The following is a 22,187-nucleotide window of genomic DNA, read 5'->3' as shown; positions in this document are numbered from 1 at the left end:
GCATCCCAAAAATGTTAGTTTGTGGCCTCATTGCTGTCACTGTCTTAAGTGAAATTACCTATCATTCTATGATTTCTCCTCCTACCCATTCTTTTAAAAATTTTTTATTTTATATGATTTTTAATTTATCGAATGAAACAAGCATTTCTATAACAGTATAATTTTTTTAAAAAAGCTTGCACATGCCTCTGCAAATCTATTATGTACAATTTGCCATTTCTTTTATATATACATACATATATATATATATATATATATATGTATATATATATATATATATATATATATATATATATAGAGAGAGAGAGAGAGAGAGAGAGAGAGAGAGAGAGAGAGAGCGTGTAAATTTATTTTTTCCCTTTTTTTTTGCTTCTCCCCCCACCCTAGAGATGGCTACAAATATGTACATATACACAAAATCTTTCTATACGTAATTCTATTTATCAGTTCTTTCTCTGGATGCAGATAGTGTCTTCCTTCATATGTCCTTTGGGTATTTATAATAGTCAAAATAACTTCTTCACTCAAAGTTGTTCTTAAAACAATCCTGCTGTAATTGTATACAATGTTCTCTTGGTTCTGCTCATTTCACTCTTCATTATTTTGTGCAAGTCTATCCATGTTTCTCTAGGATCATCGAGCTCATCACTTCTTATAGCACAGTAACACTGCATCGTAATCATATACTACAATTTGTTCAGTCAAGGAATCTTCTACTTATTCTTTAGAATTAAGTTACCTTGTTCTCCAGTTGTTTTTAAATATCTTTTTCAATGGCCCTTAATTTAATTTTTATTACATTTTGTGCTCAGCAAAGGATGTGTATAATATTTTTGCTTTTCTGAACCTATAAGATATTTTAAATTTTTTGGAAAAGTACACAGTTCAGAAATATGCCTGTTCTTTTTTATTTCCAATCAATAATCTCCAGGTCTAGAACATCTTATTTTTCTAAAATGTGACTCCCATCCTTACTTTCTCTCTTGTTTGTTTTTTGGTTAGTTGCAGCTAGTGCTGAAAGGGATAAGCTGAGGTACCCCACTATTATAGCTCTACTGTATAATTCTCCTGTAGATGCAATAGGATTAGGTACAGATATGTTAAACATTGAAATCAATTCAAGGTCTATGATACCTTTCAGCAAAATGTAATTATCTATTCATTTAGTTTAATTAAGTTTATTTTTGCTGTTTCTTTTTCTAAAACCATGACTGCTATTCCAACTTTTTTTGAGGTCAGCTAAGGCATAATACATTTTGCTCCAGTATCTTATTTTAATTCTTTGTGAGTCTTTATGTTTCAAATGTGTTTCTTATAAACAAAATTTGATTGGATTTATCTTCGTTACTTCATTATTCTTTTCCATTTTATGGGTAAGTTCATCCCATTCAGATTCATAGTTAGGATGGTCAATTGTGTACTTCTTTTCATCTTATATCTTATATTTTCTTCTTCTCTATACCTCTTGATACTTTTCTCTATGGTACGTTCTTACTCTTAAACTTCTCCTTTAATATCCCTTCTTCAAACTTAGGGTTTGTTTTCCTTATGAGTAATTCCTCCATGAATCCATCCTCTCTCTTATTCTGCCCTTTCCCCTCTTCTTGTCCCTATTGCATTGAGTATATTCCTGCATGTGTGTGTTCTGCCCTCTTCTAACCAATTTAGATGAAAGTGAAGCTCACTTCCCCAATTCCCTCTTCTTTCTTCTTACAGCATCATGAAAACACAATAAAACTATTTATGGACCTTCTGTCTCATTTGACTACTTCTATGACCTCTTATGACATTAAGACTCTGAAAGATCCTTATTATCATTCCCCCTATCAACTGGAACACAAACAATTCATCTTTATTTGTTCTTTCCTATTCACTTGTATTTTCCTTTTTAGCTTTCTCTTGACTTCTGTATTTATATTTCAAAGTCCTTTGCAGGCCTGACTTTTTCTTTCACCAGGAATATTTGAAAGTCCTGTATGTCACTGAAGGTTCACTTTTTCCTTGTGAGATTAATACTCAGTTTTGCATATTTCTTTAGAGTGATAGGTGCTGTGTAATCCTGACCATGGACCCTCAATATTTGAATTCTTTCTTTTTGGTTGCTTGAAGTAATTTTTTTTCTTTTATCTAGAAGTTCTGGATTTTGGCAATGACGTTTCTTTTGGGGTTTTTTTTTTAAGAGCTAATCAGTGAATAATTTCTATTTTAACATTGTTTTATTATTCGAATATGTTTGGGCAATTTTCCTTAAATGATTTCTTGAAATACTGTATACAAGTTTCTGGTTTTGTCTTATTTTGTTTTTATCATAGATTTCAGGTAATCTAATGATTCTTGAGTTATCACTTGTGGATGAACTGCTTTTGATATGAACTATCTTACATTATCCTCTATTTTATTAATCTTCTGACTTTGTTTTAATAATTCTTCTTGTCTCCTGAAGTCATTAACTTCTATTTGGTCCTTTCAGATGTTGAGGGATGTTTTCACTTGGACATGGTTTTGTACCTCTTATGTTAAGCTATTTAATCTTTTTTCTAAGTCTCTCCTGCATAGCTCTCATCTCTTTGAGAAATCCTAATTGCTTTTGTGGGTAAGCTACTTTTTAATTTAAGGTTTTGATTGCAGGTGTTTCTGAGTTATTCTCTTTTGGGTTCATGTCTTCGTCACACCTGGTATTATAAAAGTCCTTTTTTTTTTTGTTGTTTGTTTACCCATTTTTGTTGTTTGTGCTCTGAGTTACTCTGAGAAACATATCAAGTTGAAGCTCTTTCCTTTGCCCCAGGGCTCTTTCTTTAGGTAAAACTCCCTCTTTCTTCAGGGGTCAGAGTAAATTAGGGGCCCTTCTTTCGATCTATGCATCTTCCTTCACCACAGACACCAAGGTTCCCCCCTCATTCTGTGACCAGCCTAAGATGAAAGATTTACAGCCAAACAAGTTCATCTTAGTGTTATAGTAAAATGAACACTGAAATTTAAAATCAGAATGACAGGATAGGACAGAAACTTAAGTACAGTGAACAAAATAAATTATAAGAGAGAAATAAAATATTGTCTACAGTCAAGGAAGAAATGGGATGGTGAGGGAGATAGAATTGAGGTAACCTACAGACCATAAAGTTATAAAAGGAACAAAGAATAAAATATACTTTGATGATATTTTAAGTGAACAGAGAAATAAAAACAATAATGACAACTTGTAAAATCTTTCTTTCTAAATCAAACAGAATTCAAAACAAGCTGAAATTGCCTTATGAATGTTTATTTTTCTAAATGAAATAAAGTTTTGTAAATAAAACGTTTTCATTAGGCCTCTTTTAAGAAGTTTGTGAGAGGAGTTAACTAGTATATTTCACAAAATTCACTATTTTGTTGACATTACATTATTTTGTAAATATGTATTACACTAACTTGCAGCTCTGACACCTGGTATACACCTTTAGCTTAAAATAATCATTTTTCCTAGATGATTTGGTACTTAAGCAAAATGTGACATTTTATTTAAATGTGCAAGAAATGGTTATAAAAATTCAATGCAGACTTCTTGAAGTTGTAGAAATGTTTTCACCAGACAACATGTATCAAAGTGATGGGCAATGTTTGATGACAGGAGGTAGAGAATCATGAAAGAGTAAGAACCAGCAAAAACAAAATAATAACTACATTTTATGAGACCTACACTAAGAAGTTTGTCACACATTCTATCAGAAAAGTAGTTAAAAAAGTGTTCAAACACTTGTAATGAGTATGTTCTGTATAGTTACTTTGCAAATTTGCTTTCTGAACAACTCTCATAGCTCATTTAATGAATAACTGAAACCAAGCATTTATTAAGTAAGAAATATGTGGGAAAGTATTTATTTTTCATACCTGTTACCTCCAAGGGAATCCTGCAGTAGTCTTGTTAGTTTAGAGTCCCTATATGGTACATGAGTGGCTCTCTTACTTTTATCTCCCAATGCACTTATTACGTTTCCAAGTGCCAACTTAAAAAAAAAATGCAAAATTGTATAATTACAATTAACTTCAAAGAAACTATGAGTTTTGGGGAAATAAGATTAAGAACTAGTTGCAACAGTATTTAAAGTTGTAAAAAATTTCTTCAATAGAATCCACTTACATGACATACGTAAAAGTAACAAATTTCTGTTAAAATAAAGTCTTTAAAAATAGAATTATTTCACGGCTGGTGATGACTAAAAATTTATAGAAGTAACAGGATATCATCTTGTGCTTTTGAAAAGTCATTAACTCACACTGCTAAACTGGAAGGGGTCTCAGAGATCATGTAGTTCAACTCCCTATATCCTAACACTGGTGCTCCTCCTTCCATGACTACACCTATTAGAATGCAGCAAAGCAGGCTCCATTGTAATCATTGAAGAACTGGCCACATTAGCGATTAATTCTATTAAATGTATTATCTTTTTTTGTATTGTTACATATTTATTCAATTAATAAGATGAATGCACATCTGCAAAGCCCGTTTCCTATCTGCTTCCCCTCCAAGCTACCATAGCACCTGAATCAGCTATTCCTCAGTGACCATGTCTTCTCAATAAAGGAACTAAATAACTCATGCTCATTCCTGAGACAGAGTCAAAAAAGATTATATGCATCAGTGACTATTCCTAATAATGGTGGAACTCTCCAATTTATATCTCATTTCAAAAGGAAATGGAATTGGAATGCTCAGGATCCTGAGCCTAAAACAAAACCAGAAGTGTTACAAATCCCTACACCTCTCTTCTCATCACAAAAACTGAAATCATTCCCATAATTTCAGCAGTTTCTACAGTAGCTATTTTCTTGCTATTCAGGGATAGACCACCAACATTGCTCTTCCTCAGAAATTTATAGCAATTACCAAAACCCAAGATCATAATCTTCCTTCTTGGTTCAATATCCAAGCCTGATGATAAGATCATTAAAATGGGCACCAAGATATAAAAATCTGGTCTCCCCTGTTCTGTGCCTTTTTATCCAATGGATCAGAAAGCAGTCTAAGTCAACTGCTTCCCCTACATCTTATCAATGACAAAAAGGGATCACACTCAGAGGTCCTAATCACAGACCAAGAGTAGAAATGAGTGATGAAGAAAATGAAGGGAAGCAACACACCCTGATATGGAAAATATCTCAAACTGCCAGTACTACACAGAGATAGAGTATCTTGGCATAGGAAAACACGTTCAATCTTGTGATTAAGTCAATAGGAATGCAGTATTCATTACAAAAACAATTCATTCTATAGGCAGTTTTGTATAATATCTCTTCCATATGTCCAAAGATACCTATGCTAAGCTTCTGCTAAGTAAAACTTTGTTCCTAAGCTTTCTGGCAACCCCAACTTTATTCCAAAAATAAATGTTACTAAGTAGTACAGAATTTTCCAGTATAATTTAAAAATAAGTTTTGGATGAAATACTGCTTCCTACAATCTTAAAATTTCTTTAACTTTCATATATTCATATACTTAATAATCTAGATGGTACTGATAATTTGAAACAATTATTTCTTGAAAATTATCAAAATTTAGTATAAATTCAAAGCTTACCTGGAAATTCTTCTCCCCTAGAATATGTTCAAAATCATCAACATACTTTCATACAAATGAAAGGGATTTTTAAATAATTAACATTTAATTTGATATTAATACCAAGAACAAAATATAAGTTAACTGAATTTATAATTAGGAGCCATCAAGCTTATAATTCAACAGACACTGATAAAAATAATTTTAATCAGAAGTAATCCTGTAAGTAATTGGAAGAACAGGACTTCAACTTGAATGGATATATTTGTCATTAAATTAAATTATACTTTCATTTGTTAGTTGCTATCAAAGTCCCTCAGTGATCTATTTATATAAATACCTTCATTTAGGATATTATAAATTACAAAGGAAAAGAAAGACTAAAGGAATACATTGATATACTGATAGCTTATCACTTTTAATCAGTTTAACATCTTTAATCTTACTAGACCACAGTTGATGGATATGCCTTCTTTGGCCCTTTCTCCAGTAGCTCCTGTACGTTTTAATCTTTCTGATCCAGCGAGATCAACAAAATGAAATTTTGCAGTAAGGGTTTCAAATTCATTCATCTGGGATGACTCAGATACCATCTTATTATCAATTACATTTTCCTGCAATTGAGGAAATAAAAATCCAAGAAATTTCGTTAATATAATAATAAAATGCTTTGTTCTCTGTATATACAATGTGAGAGGCAGACTGGCATAAGAGATGGAGTTTTAGAATTAGGAAGAGCTGTATTCTAGTCCTGTCTTTGAATCAGAATGTCTGTGACCTTGGACAAGTCATTTAACCTCTCAGTGACAAAGGCAATTCTCTAAGACTATAAGTTCTAGAGAAGAATATCAGCATTGGTAGAGAATTTCTTCATTGGGAGTTCTGATACCAAAGAAATCACAGATCTTGTCTAAAAACAATGTAGAAGATAGTCTATGAACAAGAGGTTAAACACAAAGGTCCACATAGTAACATCCAAAGCTAGGACAGAGGAACAAACAAGAGGAACCTTTTTAAGTGTAGTTAAATCTTTTTGTAAATTCATTATAGAGACTAAATAAAAATGACTCTCCATTGGTGTACGTTGGAAAAGGAATACCAGTGGCATGTCTATCAAGCCTGCTGCAAACACAGATATTACAAGAACTGGAACAGGAAGAACAGAAACTATGTTCAGCCATAATCACAACAATGTCTAAACTTGCCTCTTAATCTTACTAGTTTAGTTCCACTTTGTGAAAACAAGCCCAGTGGAAAGGAAAACAAACCAGAAGACAATATTGGGGAAAAGAATGGAAAGATGACACAGCTAAAAAGGTGGAGAAATGTTACTCCATTAACAACACTGACAGGCTAAGAATGATGAAATGTTAATGAAATGTGACAAGCACTAGAAATGCCAAATTGTCTTTCTTTCTGTTCCTCACAAATAGCACTTCACCTCCGAGCCTTTGCACTAACTGTGCCATACTCATCTTGTAGAATACCTTGCTTCCTTCAAAAGCAGCTCAAGAATCACACAAAGCCTTTCCAGATCCTCCCAAATACTAGTGCTTCCCTCTCGAAATTATCTTGTATTTAACTACTTCATATTTATTTTTATTTATTCTCTCTGTGTTTATTCTGTATATACTTATCTATGTCCTTGTTGTCTCTCCTATTCAAACAAAAGTTCCTTGCAAGTAGAGATTGTTTCATTTATTGTATCCGTATTCCCAGTATACTAAAGGCACTTAATTATTTACTGATTAATAAGTGAGCAGCTTAGATAGACAAAGTCAGGCCATCAGTGTTTAAAGTAAAACCTAGGGACAACCTTATGGTTTATTCAAGAGAAACCTCCAAGCCCAGTGTTCCAAAAGGCACAGGGTAGATCATTTACGTTATAAGCCTACATGGAGTCAAGGCAATTGGAGCTTTTCTCTATTTATCACTGAGTGGGCAAATCTGAAAGTCAAACAATAATATTCTTCTAAGGAAGGAAAGAAAGAAAAATAGGGATTGCTGGTAGGGTAGGTTCAATCTGTTAACAGGACTGGAGATCATCAGAGCAGTAGTAATATTAAGCTTCTGTTGAGGGAACAACTTAATGGTCTCACTGAGCTTTTCAGACAAAGGCAGGGACCGGCTAAACTACTGCTCTGGCTTGTCTTAAGGGCAAGGAGTTGAAGCTGAGTCACTTAGTCTGGGCTTAGCAAGCTAGTGAGTGCCCTTAGTGAAGGTTCACCTCTATCATCACATCTCATTGTTCTGAGAGAGAGGGCAGCCCAAAACCAGCCATGGGATGAGACTTATCTTTCTACCCCACCCCACTCCATCCCAACACACATACACACGTATATACACAATCAGTCCAGAAAAAGGGGCCTTAGCCATGACTCTCTGAGGATGCCTCTGTGTTAATTATAAACTTTATATTTTATGTTATGATTATTGCTGATGTTTGATGTTATGGATACTGTTTGATAGAACTCCAATACGGAGTCACTTAGGCTAAGTGGTCCCCTAACGCCATAGACGCACAGAGGCAACGCAGACAGTGGTACTTTTCTACTGTTAACTTTCTATCAGGTGAATCAGGCTAGCAACTTTTTAGTGAATAAACTCTTGATCTGCTACAGGGCCTTGAGTCATTCTCCTTCTGCCTTAGTTAACATTAGACCCTCACATTAATCTGTAGTCCTGATAAAGAAACTCCCCCACCTGAGCTTCACCTAAGTCTGGTATCAGTAAAGAACACTGAGAACTTTTCTACCATAACACATCTTACTTACATCCAGCTGGGGTAAGTTTCTTGCATGAGAGGAAAAACCTCTTTGTATTGCAATTGTGTGTGGATATATATATATTTTTGCTTGCTTTCTGTGCCACATCATAAAGTTAATGATTATATAATGTCTCAAGTATCAATTTTCTAGAAATTCCACAGTCAGGTATTTGCTTTAACCCAAGCTTTAAGAGGCTAAACAAAGTACTCTGGCCTTCCCCACTCCCAGCATTTTTCTTTCTCTTGAGCCTTTACCCTTCCAAAATACTTATATTTTCCTGAGGTTTGGATATTTGCATGGGGTCAGGGTACTCCCAGAAAGACCTACACTCCCTCATCATTCACTATCCTGAGTTATAAGGACCCTAGGCCTTTGCCCTAATGTATTGGTAATTAAGGTGGGACTTTTTTTTAACTGTTTTCTCTTTTAGAAATGCTAAAGTAATCAAATGCATTTGATTAAGCCTTACTAGGTGTAAAGCACCAGGCCCACAGCCTTCTGCTGATTAGGTGTGAATCCTTCAGACCCTGATAGGGGTATATAAGATCCAAAGTGGGCCTTTGACTTTTGGGGCTCTCAGTCACTGGAAGAGTGGTGTGTGACTCTGGGCAAGCCATTAAGGGCTCCCAGCTTTGTCAACCCAGATGTTGATTCTTTCCTGGGAACTATGAATTGTGATTTGGTCTGTTTATATTGTGTATGTTTGTAATTTGTTCGTACCTGCTCTGAAGTTCAGGCTTTTCCTCCTGAACTAAGCGAATGATATTTCTATGTTGGATTAAAGTGAGATTGTTAACCCCTTAACGTTGCTTTCCTTAGTAAAGCAGATCAAAGAACCTGTGCTGGCAGCTCTTGCTCCTGGTCTTGTTGGGTCTTACACCTCAACAGCTGCTGCTAGCCCAATTGTTGCTACACCTAGAAGGAATGATGCCCTTTTATCCTCTATGGATCCCAAATGTCAACATGCTAGCTAAAAGGACATGTCCAAGAAGCCAGTGGACCCCCATTTTAGTGACTCTGCCTCATAAATCTGATTTCTCTTCTATAAATGATAGGGTTAAAAAGTGGTTTCTAAGATCCCTTCTGGCTCTAACAGTCTTTCAATCTGTAGGGTCCATTTGACTCTACTTCAACTCAGCCTCAATTTCTTTTCCCCCCCACTCCCACTCCCTATACCTCAATTTCAATAAGAGTTGGATGTCCCTTCTTCTGTGTACTTCAGCAAGTTATTTCCCATCCATGAGAATTATTTCTTTCTCATTAAAATCAAGGAATTGAACTGGATAGGTCCTAAGGTCTGCTGCAGCTCTAATATAATACACTGATATCTGGGGAGAGTAGAAGTTTCAAGCCCTCTTCCCAATCATACCATCTGTTTCCTGTAAAAAATTAGCATTTTACCCACACTCCCAAGTAATCAGGCTTCTTAGATGTCAAATGAGAAGGAAAAACTAATTACTCTGAAAACTAGGTGCTATGCTCATTTTAAACAGGGAACTAAAAAATGATCCTCTTCTGGGTAAGGCAGGAAGAAAGACGGTCTTCCCAACCAGTGGCCTGTAGTCTTTGTACTATTTGCTCGAGGTGCAAAAATTCTTAGTTAAAGCTATAGGCCTATGGGTAATTGCTGCACACTATAAGACTACTAAGATATAAGCCTATTTTAATAGCTGCATATTATAAACCTGTTATACATGCTAATCAATTATTTCTCTTTAGAAGGTTTAAGTGTTAACCTTTATTTTTAATCAGGTTAGAATGAAACTCAATAAAATATGATTGAGACAATGAATCTCCTAGATGTGCAATATAGAGGACTTCATTTTGAACACAAAAAAATCTATGTAATAATTCACGTCAAAAGCACAATTATCCTTCCAGTCACCCAGATTTACTATTTTAAAGTCATTTTTGACTCCTCTCTCTACCTTACTCCTTACATGCAATGTGTTCCAAAGTCTTGTTGATTCTACCTCCACAATACATCTTGTATACAATCTCTTTTCCACACTTATACAACCACAACTTTGGTTCTAGCCCTTATCACCTCTTACTTCAACAACTGCAATAGCCTCTTGGATGATCACCTAGCTAATCTTTTTACTCTCTAATCCATCCTCCATCAGCTGCCAAATTGACATTCCTAAAACATAGTTGTCACTGCCTTCATCTGCTCAAAAAAAAAACCCCCTCTTCCTTGTAGAATATACCCCTTTGTTTGGCTTTTAAAGCTTTGCACGATATAGCTTCATACTACTTTTCTAATCTTGTTGCACATGCACATTTTTTCACTCAGCCCTTGCATTCTGGCCAAATAGGCTTACTTGCTGTTAATCAGCCAATACATTCTATCTCCAATCTTGATGCTTTCGCAAAAGCATCCAGCTGTTCCCCACAAATGGAATGGAGTCCCTCTTCACCTCTGCCCTGTAGAATACCTAACTACTTCAAAGCTCAAGTTCAAATGCTAACAGGAAACCTACTCTGATCACCCCAGGTGCTAGGGTTCCCCCTCCCCCATAAGAAACGGGGTGTATATTTTATAATTTTCTATGTATATATTGTTTACCTTGAAGAAAATGCAAGCCCATTGAAGGAAAAAACTTTCAATATTGCATTTATATCTCCATTGCCTAGTAATAATAATTATTAGCTAACATTTATGTAGCTATTTTGCAACGTGCTTTAGATACATTATCTCATTTGATGCTAACAACAACGTTGTAAAGTAGGTATTATTATTATTCTCATCTTATTGATGAGGAAACTGAGAGTGAGAAAAGTTAATTGATTTGCCCTTGGTCATACAGTGTCTGAGGCAGAATTTCAAACTCAGGTCTTCTGAATTCCAAATCTAAAACTGCTCCATCTAACTGTCTAGTTTAGTGCTTAGCACATATTGAATGATCTAGGGAAAGTCAAATTTGAATTTAGCGAAATCAAAGACTTTGAGAAATTAGAAACAGAAACTTACAGCATCTATTTTGGGACACACTCTGGTCTGACACAAGTGAATGGTAAAAATGGCATGTGAACGAGAGCTTTGCACGTTCATCTGAGTACTTGCAGTAGTTCGAGACAAAGCTCCCAGCTTTAAACACTGCATCATCTAGAAAATGGGAAGATGAGAAAAAAATAACACTTGGACAATATTTAAATGAGATACAACACAACAAAGATTTACCTTAAATGGTTAAACCAATCATATTTACTGATGTTTAGGACAGAGTTGATTAAGATATTATTTTATATCATTATTGTAGGTGCAACGAATCTTTGAGATTAAATTCCAAGTTCAATAGCCTATTATTTTAATAGAAGAAAATCCTATGAGATTTATTTGTTCAGTATTTATTGGCATATGCAGTTTTATTTGAAAATTATTTCCTAATAAGTTTTTGCACAGATTAAAAAAATGTATATCTGTGTGCACGCGCATGCACACGCACACACACACACACACACACACACACATCTTTTGCTAATTTTTAAAATTTTTTCACTATAGTCTTCTTTAAGACATCACAACATTACTAAAACTATGATAGCAAATAATGCAAAAGGATTCTGGTTTCATACCTCACCCCATCCATTTTATCCCTTTTGCTCCATTGTAAATTTATTAAAAGAAATGATTTTTTTTATTTCAGTACCCAGCCTAAAGCTTGAACATATTAAAAGCTTTATAAATGTTCAATAATTATTTGAAATGTAAGGTAGTCATCACCTCCGATTCTGTATTCACACTACGTGTTGTAACTCCCACAGTATAAATTCCTCCAGTTGAGTCCTCATGGATTCGTATACTAGACTTTTTGTTTCTTGCATCAATGTCACGAGTGGTATCAAAGAGATCAAGAACTTCTTCATTATAAAGCTGGCAAAATAAAATGTAAAATGTTAATCTTAATGAAAATTTCCTTTTTTTTTTTTGAGGGTTGAGGGCAGGGCAATTGGGGTTAAGTGACTTGCCCAAGGTCACACAGCTAGTAAGTGTGTCAAGTGTCTGAGGCCGGATTTGAACTCAGGTACTCCTGACTCCAGGGCCGGTGTTCTACTCACTGTGCCACCTAGCTGCCCCTGAAATTTTCCTTTTTGATACTGAAAAATTCCTTTTTGAAAATTACTTAATTCATAGCTACTTACAACTCTATATTTCTTTAATAAGATTATTATTTAAAAGCAGCTAATATAGAAGGCAATTAAAATTAAATTAGAAAACAATATTTACAAAAGTAATCATTTAAGGTACATAATATGCAAAACATCAAATGACTTTGTGGGTAAAGACACAAACAAAATGGAAAGATCAAGGTAAAAATTACCTGTTATGGTAAATAAATCATATGAAAGCCTGAAAATGGATTTGAAAGATTTTTATACATAGGAAAAATATATACCTCACTTTTCATATACCCTAAAAAATGACTTAAGGCACTCAGAAAGTAAAACTTCACATTTCAGTTGGTTTAATACAGTAATTGACACCCCAGGTTGAGGAAGCTGAGCAAATCTTTGTCATGAAGGCAAAGGGATAGGTCTCAGTAGTTGAAAAAAATACATTCAATCATGTAAAATGTAAATGTATTTAGGAACAATAAGTTTATCTGTAGCTCTAGAAAGTTAAAAATATTTCTCAGGTGAGTACTTGTTTCTTTTAGAGAATTTTAGAAAACATCAGCTACATCGTCCCTTAGTAAGCTATCAGTAAGTCAGAATAACATAACAATTATAATAATACAATATACTATTTTAATGTAACCTACTTCCTTGGTAAAATACTTATTACTATACTAAATATAGGTGCCTGAGTCATCTGTTAACAGTTTGCTTAATTTGTGACTTGGATGTTTAACTATGAACAAGGTGAATTACGAAGGGGCCTTCTAAAATAAGTTCAGTGGGGTTCTTGGTTTAAATGGGAAACTGGTAAATAATGAGATCCATTTTACGGATGAATTTTAGATGAGGAACAAAATAGGTGATATTTAATTTGAACTTCCTAGCAAATAGTGTTATAAGTTCAAGAGTAATCAATATTTTTTTGATATTTTGATAGATCCATGAACTTGTCAATATGGGTATTGTCTCCATCAGTGCATTCCTCCACACTCTCTCATCCTGTGCAATACTTGACCATGCTTTTCTCATCATTTCTCTTCATGGAAGATGAATATTCAGAAGACTTTCTTTGTTTTTATATTTTGTAGATACCAACGTAGTATTCAGACTAGATTGCTTTACTCTTGCCACATGACTCTTGGTACTTTTCTGGTCATATATGCCCATGCGATGAATCTGTCCACTATTTTTCATGTGCTAGTTAACATCATCACACTGCACTACCTACTTACACATTTGTTTCTGCAATTTTGATTCTTATGAGTTTGTGGTGTTCCATGATTCACACCCATATAATGTCATTGTTAAATATGTAAGTTGAAAAGATGGGGTCTAAAGGCAATGAGCAGCTTAAGATCACTGAAAGCAAAATTAACAAAATTTTAAAAAACCCCACTGAATAACAACAAAAACAAACATTTACATAGCACTTACTATGTGCTGGGCACTATGCTAATCACTTTACAGTTAAATCTCATTTGAACCTCACAACAATCCTAGGAGATGGCTGCTATTAGTATCCTCATCTTACAGATGGGGAAACTGAGGCAAATAAGGTAAGTGACCTGCCCAGGGTTACACAGCTAGGTAAATATCTGAGATTGAATTGGAATTCAGATCTTCTTGATTCCAGGCCCAGCATTCTATCCACTGCACCACTTATCTGAATTGATAAATAAAACTAGGAACTATTTAAAAATAAATAACTAACCTGATTAAAAAGAAAACCAAATTATCACATCAATATTATAAAAATAAAGAATTTTGAACACTTCTATAAACTAATGAAGAATGACAACAGCAGAACCACGAGAACACTAAAAATAAACTACTCTGAAAGCTACAGAAAAAATGATAAATATAATGGTCATAGCATCAGTGATGAAATGTACTATCCAATACATAGGTGATGGATTTAAGGAATAGAATGAGATAAATTTCTATGTACAGACAACAGGTGAATTGGTTTTGCCTGACTACATATACTTGTCACAAGAAATTTGTTCATTTTTTAAAAATAATGCAGTGGGAGTAGGAGAGAGAAAAAAAGAAGTTTTTTTGGTTTGGTTTTTAAATAGGCCGAGATGCTCTAGATGTGAAATGTTACATGAACTTTCAGATGAGGTCACTCTACCCAAATGCATATCATAATTTGATCACTATGTATTCTTTATGCATTTTCCCCAAATAACTAGGGCAAATTCTATTTTTAAAAAATTTTTTTAATTAACAAAAATTAACCTTTTCTCCCTCTCACTGCAACCCTTCTTCTCCCTCTGCCAACTGAGAATGAAAGAAAACAAATCCCCCATTGCAAACATATAGCCAAGGAAAAGAAATTCCCAAATTGGCCATGTCCTACCAGAAATGGCTCATTCTACACTCTGAATCCTTTACCTTTCTATTAGGGGGTGGACAGCATGTTTTCTCATGTCTTCTAGACTAGTGGTTGATCATCAGTCTTATCAGAATTCTTAATTCTTTCAAAGATATTTGTCTTTACCATATTGTCATTTTGTTCACTTCAGTTTGCATCAGTTCATACAAGTCTTAGGTTTCTCTAAAACCATCTCTTTCATTATTTCTCACAGCAAAACAATATTTCATAACATTTATATATACTCTACTTGTTCAGCCATTCCCCAATTTATGGACACCCACTCATATTCCCATTCTTTGCTACATCAAAGGAAGCTTAGCACTAATCCCTCCTATATTCACCCTCCTTCTAATTGCCCTCTTGTCCTTCTTCCCTTTTCTATTTCCCTGTGTATGTATGTGTATTCTTCCTTCCTTGATCAGTTCAGAAAAGAATGAGGTTCATAAGGCAGCTGCTCCTTCTCATCCCCTCTTCCTTTTTGTATTAGATGGCTATTCTGATATTACTGGTCATCACATTATACTCATATAAGGAAAATATTCTGAAATGAACAGCATTAATTGTCCTTGCTTGGTATAAACATTTGTCAAGTTTTTTTAATCATCAGTTACAGTGTAGTTTTCTTATCAGAATGAGTTAGGCATTCAGGTTATAAAACCCGTCAATCTACAAAATTAAGCACACATAAAAAAGTTTTCACAAAAGATGCATTACATTTCAAAATAGCATAGTAACATATGCATATATTTAGTAACAGTCCTTTTGACTCATGATGAAAGATGCTATCTACCTCCAGAGAGAACTGATGAACTGAGCACAGACTGAAGCACGCATTTTCATTTTCCTTACATTTTCTTGCAAGGGTGAGATGGGGGAGGACAAGGGGACGTGACTAACACGAAAATATGTTTTGCATTACTTCACATGTATAACTGATATACTGTTTGTCTTCTCAATGGGTCAGGGGGCGAGAGGCAGGAAGAGAATTTGGAACTGAAAATTTTTTAAAAATCAAGGTTAAAAATAAATTTTTAAAAGAGAGAAAAAGAAATACCTTTTTCAAGTACAACTTTAAATATCAGTACCACTTTTAAAAAGAATAGATGTTTTCAAAACAATCTTAATGTTATTCCATGATTTTAATTATCATATGAAAAATGTAAAAACAATTCTTACTGAACCACTTAATTGAAGACAAAGTTTTGGTTTTTTTTAAGGTTAAGAAAATAATCAAATATTACCTCTAAGAATTGTGAATTAACTTTAAAATCAGGGGGTGGAACTCCATTTTTAATAGCAATTTCTTTTTTTTCTTCAATACACTTAAAAAGATGCTTAACAGCACGAGAAATAATACCCTGTTCTTCTTCAATGATATTGACATCAAATCCTGTTCCCATAGTGTATGTTTTGCCAGCTCCAGTCTAAATATCAGAAAAAAAGAAAATGAACAAACTTGCCAAAAAGAAAAGATACAGTTTTAGACAATGTCAAGAATAGCAATAAAACTGCTACTGAATAACAATTCTGCTATAAGGAATGACTTGACCGATTTTTTACAATTTAGTCATAATTCAGTACTTACTTGTCCATAAGCAAAAACTGTAGCATTGTAGCCCTCAAAACAACCTTCAATTAGTTTTTCTATACATTGTGTGTAGATCTGTTCTTGCTGAGATTCAATATCAAACACATAGTCAAAGGTAAAAGCTTTATCTTTTCCTAGAAACACTTGAGGTTCTCCTGGTGTGACAGAAGTACAAATATGGCATCCTTCAATTTTTTCTTTCGCAAGCTGAGGTCGAATCCTGTGAAAAAACAAACATATAAATAAGAGATTGGGCTTTCGTTGGCTCAGGGTCTTGTGCTTAGTTGTCAGGAGAGGTAACACAGCTAATTCCACCTCCACCATAAGAAGCAGCAAGAAATATGATGGGCTAGGGGAGATTTCTATACCAGAGGGTAAAATAGAAATTGAAAGAATCCCCCGATCTCCTCTTAAAAAAGATCCCCAAAAGAAAACTCTTAGGAATATTTCAGCCAAATTCCAGAGTTCTCAGGTAAAGGAGAAAATATTGCAAGCAGCCAGAAAGAAACAATTCAAGTATTATGGAAACACAATCAGGATAACACAAGATCTGGCAGCTTTTACACTGAAGGATCGAAGGGCTTGGAATATGATATTCTGGAGGTCAAAGGAGCTAGGATTAAAACCAAGAATCACCTACCCAGCAAAACTGAGTATAATACTTCAGGGCAAAATATGGACTTTCAATAAAATAGGGGACTTTCAAACATTCTTGATGAAAAAACCAGAGTTGAATGGAAAATTTGACTTTCAAATACAAGACTCAAGAGAAGCATGAAAAGGTAAACAGGAAAGAGAAATCATAAGGGACTTACTAAAGTTGGACTGTTTTGTTTACATTCCTACCTGGAAAGATGATATTTGTAACTCATGAGACCTTTCTTGGTATTAGGGTAGTTGAAGGGAATATACATATATATAAACAGAGGGCACCGGGTGAGCTGAATATGAAAAGATGTTATCTAAAAAAAAAAATTAAGGGATAAGAGAGGAATATATTGGGAGAAGGAGAAAGGGAGAGGTAATAAATATTTATATTATTTCTTCCCTTAAAGCTAGCAGAATGTGTGTGTGTGTGTGTGTGTATGGAGCCAGATAAAATCTGACTGCCTGACAAACCCCCATTCAGGGTCCCTATGTCACTCAAATTTATAATCTCCATATATGTTTAACTATATTATAAGGAAGGAACTTTCTTAATTGAATAGGTGGCATATACAATAAGATAAGAGAGCTGACAAAGTGTCAATTGAAATTATGACCCAGGATATCTGTGTTTTCTTTATCATTAACATGCCACAACATAGTATATGTCCATAAAATATTAAGAAAAAGTCCCATTATTCAGGATAGTGTCTCAGGTTAAGGGTCTCATCCTTCATGGTCATAAACAGGAAAAAATGCTCTTAAGTCAGCTCCATCTGGCCTTGTTGACATAGGAAGAGGTATTCTCTGAGTTTATTCAGGGAACAAAGGAATATCTGTTAGGTCGAGGTTCTTCTGGTTGATTAGTTCAGGCTCTGGACCTTACTAGGATTCAAATGATGATAAATGATTATCAGTGCATAGCCCATAGCAGATGCATATTCAATGTTTAGTGACTGACTGACTTAGAGCATGCACAAATATTCTCTGTCTGCTTCCAATCCAAACACAAGAGGGCTTGGGGTGAGAATTTGTTTCTTATTCATTTCTTATTTCATTTCTTATTAATTCAGCTCTAAGCCTTGGAACTATTTTCTAGCTTAGCTAGAAAATCTGATGACTCACATACCACATCTTGTAGAAGAAGAGATAGGCAGGTTCTGTGAGATGTAGTTAAATTGAGATAAGACAACGTGATTCTAGTATCAGGGTGTAGGAAAAAAGGCTCTCTCCTTTTCTTTGAAAAATGGATGGGCAGGGGTTCCCCAGGCCCCACATTCTCCACATGAAGCATAGGCTCAGCTAGTAGGTCTTATACCAGGGACCCCTAGCTGCTTTTGCCTCTTTTTTTGTGTTTCTTTTCCTTTAAACATCAAAACATCAAGAACATCAAAAAGCCCTAGAAGACCTTCAAGTGCTGATGACAAGGGCAGTTTCTACCACAATTACAGTGGCTCGAAATGGCAAGATTAGATTTTCGTCTAGAAAAGCATCATCATCAGGACAGGTCACCAGAAAGATCAGACTTGGTATGATTGGACAAATAGCCAAAGCAAAGATGAAATGTGAAATGCTTCTACTTAATTAGCAGTCTCTCAACATACTGTAGCAATAATTATGATTAGCCACTAAATTCTGTTCTTAGCATTCCCTTTATTAAGTGAGAATAAATTATCTGCTCCATGTCCAATTCAAGTTTGTACACTAGGTACCTAATTTACATTGTTTTTACTGACTCTTCTCTTTGGTAAACCCTAGACAACAAGCAAAAATTTCATATGCTCTATATAGCCAAGGAGGAGGAGACTAATCAGTTAAATGTGAGAGTAGGGAGCACAATCTCTGATGACTGGAAGGTTAGACTCCCTGAGCAATGAACCTGGTACACATCAGTATGGCAAGGTACATACCAAGGAGGGAGGTGTACCCTGATCACCTGTGAGGTCCAACACTGGATACCTGTATCTAGCCTCTATGTTAGATGTGGGACAACTTAACCCAGTTTTTGTGGGGTTGATGCCAGTCAAATCTGAGTGCTTAATCCCCGTTTTCTGGAGCTCCTCACATGGTCAAGTTTTACCCAACCCTATTTCTGTTGTTCTTTCTTTCACTTTTGTTCTGAGCTTTTTTAACTTATTACTGGAATGCTATTAAGATTGTCCTTACAATGGAAGGGGATCCACTAGGGAGATTTTGCTATAGTATGAGAATGCAGAGAAAATTTTATCTGGAGAAATATGGGTGTGCCTTGTGCGTACAAAGGAAACACAGAGGTTTTGTATAGACCTTCCTCACTGCCATCTAACTCTATATTTATTTACCACATAGAACACTCTGGTAAATAAAGATTGTGGTTCTTATTATGGGTGACCTTTTGCCTTATCTTGCCAATAACCAGGTACCTAAGTCACTTTCCATTTCCTCAACATGCTGTCTGCCCTTTGACCATCATCCTCATTCATCTTCCTCTCAATGGACACCTGGAATCTGCCCCTGAAAAGCTGGGCTCTAATAAGTAAATTTTCACTTTATCTTGTCCCAAATCAGGTCTCCAAGCCACTTCCCATCATCCTGGGTGTCAAACCCAAAACACTCTCAAGTGCAACATCAAATCAATTAAAATGTAATTAGGAAACATTTAACAAAATAAATTTAAATTTAAAATACAAAAGAACATAGAAAATCTGAATATGTGGTTTTCTAAATCAATACGCAGACCCACAGGGATCCTTATATATGGCTCTTGTGTCTATTTGAGACTCACACCACTGACCTACATAACAAGTGGCCCATTCTAATGTGGCCATTAGAATGTAAGGTAAGGACAACTCTAACTGTTTATATTTGTATTCACAGTGCTTAGAAAAAATGTCTTAAACATAACATCTCAGAGAAAACTAAATTTTCAAAATGAAGGAAACAAATATTGAATGAAATCTTTTATATATTTATATTCATGTATTTATATTTATGAATAAATAAATACAATGTATTTATAAATATATTTCACCAAAGTGAAAACAGGAGGTAGACAAACAGGAAAAGGGATAGATACATTCACAGATATATATTGTTAGATTATTGTAATTTTATTCTATCTTATTTATTACTAAAATATGCTAATTCTGTTTCAACTAAATACATAAAAATTAGATGCAAAGTTTAGTTGCTGAGATAACAATCTTAGGATATCATCCCAGAATGTATTTTATTTAATTTTATAATTTATACTCAATAGTCTGTTTTCCTTGCTAATGAAGGAGAATCTTTAGAAAAGGCAATAATCATCTACTTTATTTCAACACAATCTCAAGGTATGGGAAAGGCATCTTAAGAATTACCAAGATAGGTGAGACCCCTGAGCTTGCGTGGCAAGAGGTAAACACTGCCAGTGTTCTGACAAAGTAGCAACCCCACAATTTAACTAGGGGCACAGTATCCAGGATGGAATCACAGAAATGCACCTAAGAAGACGGTTACATTTGGAAAGCTAAGGGTATAGGTACTAGAGGGAGACTGTTTTAAACCAAGTAAAACCCCCTAAAAATTATGTAAATCGGGAATTCTCAGATGAAGGTCCAATTCAAGCTAATTCAAACAAACTAAAATATGAAGTTTAGAGGCAGCTAGGTGGCGCAGTGAGTAGAGCACTGGCCCTGGAGTCAGGAGGATCTGAGTTCAAATCTGGCCTCAGACACTTGACAGGTGTACTAGCTGTGTGACCTTGGGCAAGTCACTTAACCTCAATTGCCCTGCCCCACCCCCAAAAAAAACCGAAATAAAATAATGAAGCTTGAAAACTAACTTGCCATAAGTCTAAATTGCAACCATGAAGTTTGCGGTAATGGATTTTCAAAACATATCAACTCTTATGTTAAAGAAGGGACTAGAAAAAAAGCATATGCAGCTCCAAATACTCAGAAAACCTTTCTTAAAAGAAAAAAAGTTATACAATATGCCTGAATGGTTCGGAATCGCAAAGTATGAAAAACTCTATGTAGAAGGCAGAGGAAGCATGGCATTTATTTAGACTCCAGAGGATCAAATTGGAGAACCAATACCCCCAATTCAATAAAGTAGCAATTATGTTCCCAAACCAGTAAGCCCACCTCAATGTAGTAACAAGGAAATTATAACACAGTATTATAGCAAGGAACCAAGTCATCCTGTAACCTTCCCCTTAACTAGGGCCTTCCTCTAAACAATCACTCACAAATCCCAACTCTGCTCAGCACTCTCTTCTGCAGCCCTGATAACACTGCTTCTCTCAAAGTTTGCTCTTCAGCGCCCTCTTGATGTCTGCTGCCTCAGTGTCTTCCTCTCAGTTCTGTGGCTCTCAGTTCTGCTCTCTCTTTATATAGAGTCCTAGCTGGCATCTGACTGGCTAGAACTCAGGTCTCCAATTGGCTGAATTCATGATTGACTAGAACTCAGTGGACATACCATTGACTCTGGTCTTAGCAACTCCCCTTAGGGCACTGAGGGCTTCACACCCACAATGGCTTGGCACCTAGTAGGGACTTAAGGCCTACTTACAAACAAAGATATGATAAAGCTTTCCCACCTAGGCCCACCTGAGGCCTAGTGAATGGGTGGGGAAGATCTTCTATCACATTAATACTACAGATGTCACCAAAGTGAAAATAAGAGGTAGACAAACAGGAAAAGGGATAGATACACTCACAAATATATATACCAAGCATATTTAAGTGCATAGGGGATATAAGATGAAGGTTTAGGGAGAAAAGAGAAGTGCAACTTTTTCAGCTGCTGCCTTCTCTTGCTCTAGTGCTTAACGGACAACCTGAATGATAATTAAGTTGTGCCTGTTAGGTATAAGACAGATCCTCAGAGCTCCTTTAATTTGCATATCTCTAATCACTAATGATTTGGCACATTTTTAAAAAACATGGTTCTTGATAGCTTGGATTTCTTCCTTTGCAAACTTTCTGTTTCACATCCTTTGACCATTTATCAATGACCAAATTTACAATATTACAATATTATCAAATTTCTCAGGGATAGAGATGAACAAATCCTACTTGTTTCAATACATGTACCTCTCTATACTACTTAATCATAATTTTCTTTTCTTTTAACATTTAATATTTTATTTTTTCCCATCACATGTAAAGATAGTTTTCAACA

General features: G+C 35.0%; 1 protein-coding gene across 7 annotated transcripts in view; it reads right to left on the bottom strand.

Annotated features, from left to right (window-relative positions):
- The window catches only part of KIF21A (kinesin family member 21A), a 168,029-nt gene that overhangs the window by 94,495 nt on the left and 51,347 nt on the right, over positions 1–22,187 (bottom strand). For all 7 annotated transcript variants that reach the window (XM_036758758.1, XM_036758762.1, XM_036758759.1 and 4 more), the window contains exons 2-7: positions 16,392–16,614; positions 16,048–16,230; positions 12,032–12,181; positions 11,279–11,413; positions 5,983–6,150; positions 3,871–3,986 (exon numbers count right to left, since the gene is read on the bottom strand). In XM_036758758.1, coding sequence (XP_036614653.1) covers positions 3,871–3,986; positions 5,983–6,150; positions 11,279–11,413; positions 12,032–12,181; positions 16,048–16,230; positions 16,392–16,614 — 975 coding nt within the window. The remainder of the gene's footprint in view (positions 1–3,870; positions 3,987–5,982; positions 6,151–11,278; positions 11,414–12,031; positions 12,182–16,047; positions 16,231–16,391; positions 16,615–22,187) is intronic.

The sequence above is a fragment of the Trichosurus vulpecula genome, chromosome 5 (genome assembly GCF_011100635.1).
Source record: "Trichosurus vulpecula isolate mTriVul1 chromosome 5, mTriVul1.pri, whole genome shotgun sequence".
NCBI lineage: Eukaryota > Metazoa > Chordata > Mammalia > Diprotodontia > Phalangeridae > Trichosurus > Trichosurus vulpecula.
Note: the sequence above shows the minus strand (reverse complement) of the source record. Positions and strands in the feature narration are given on the sequence as shown.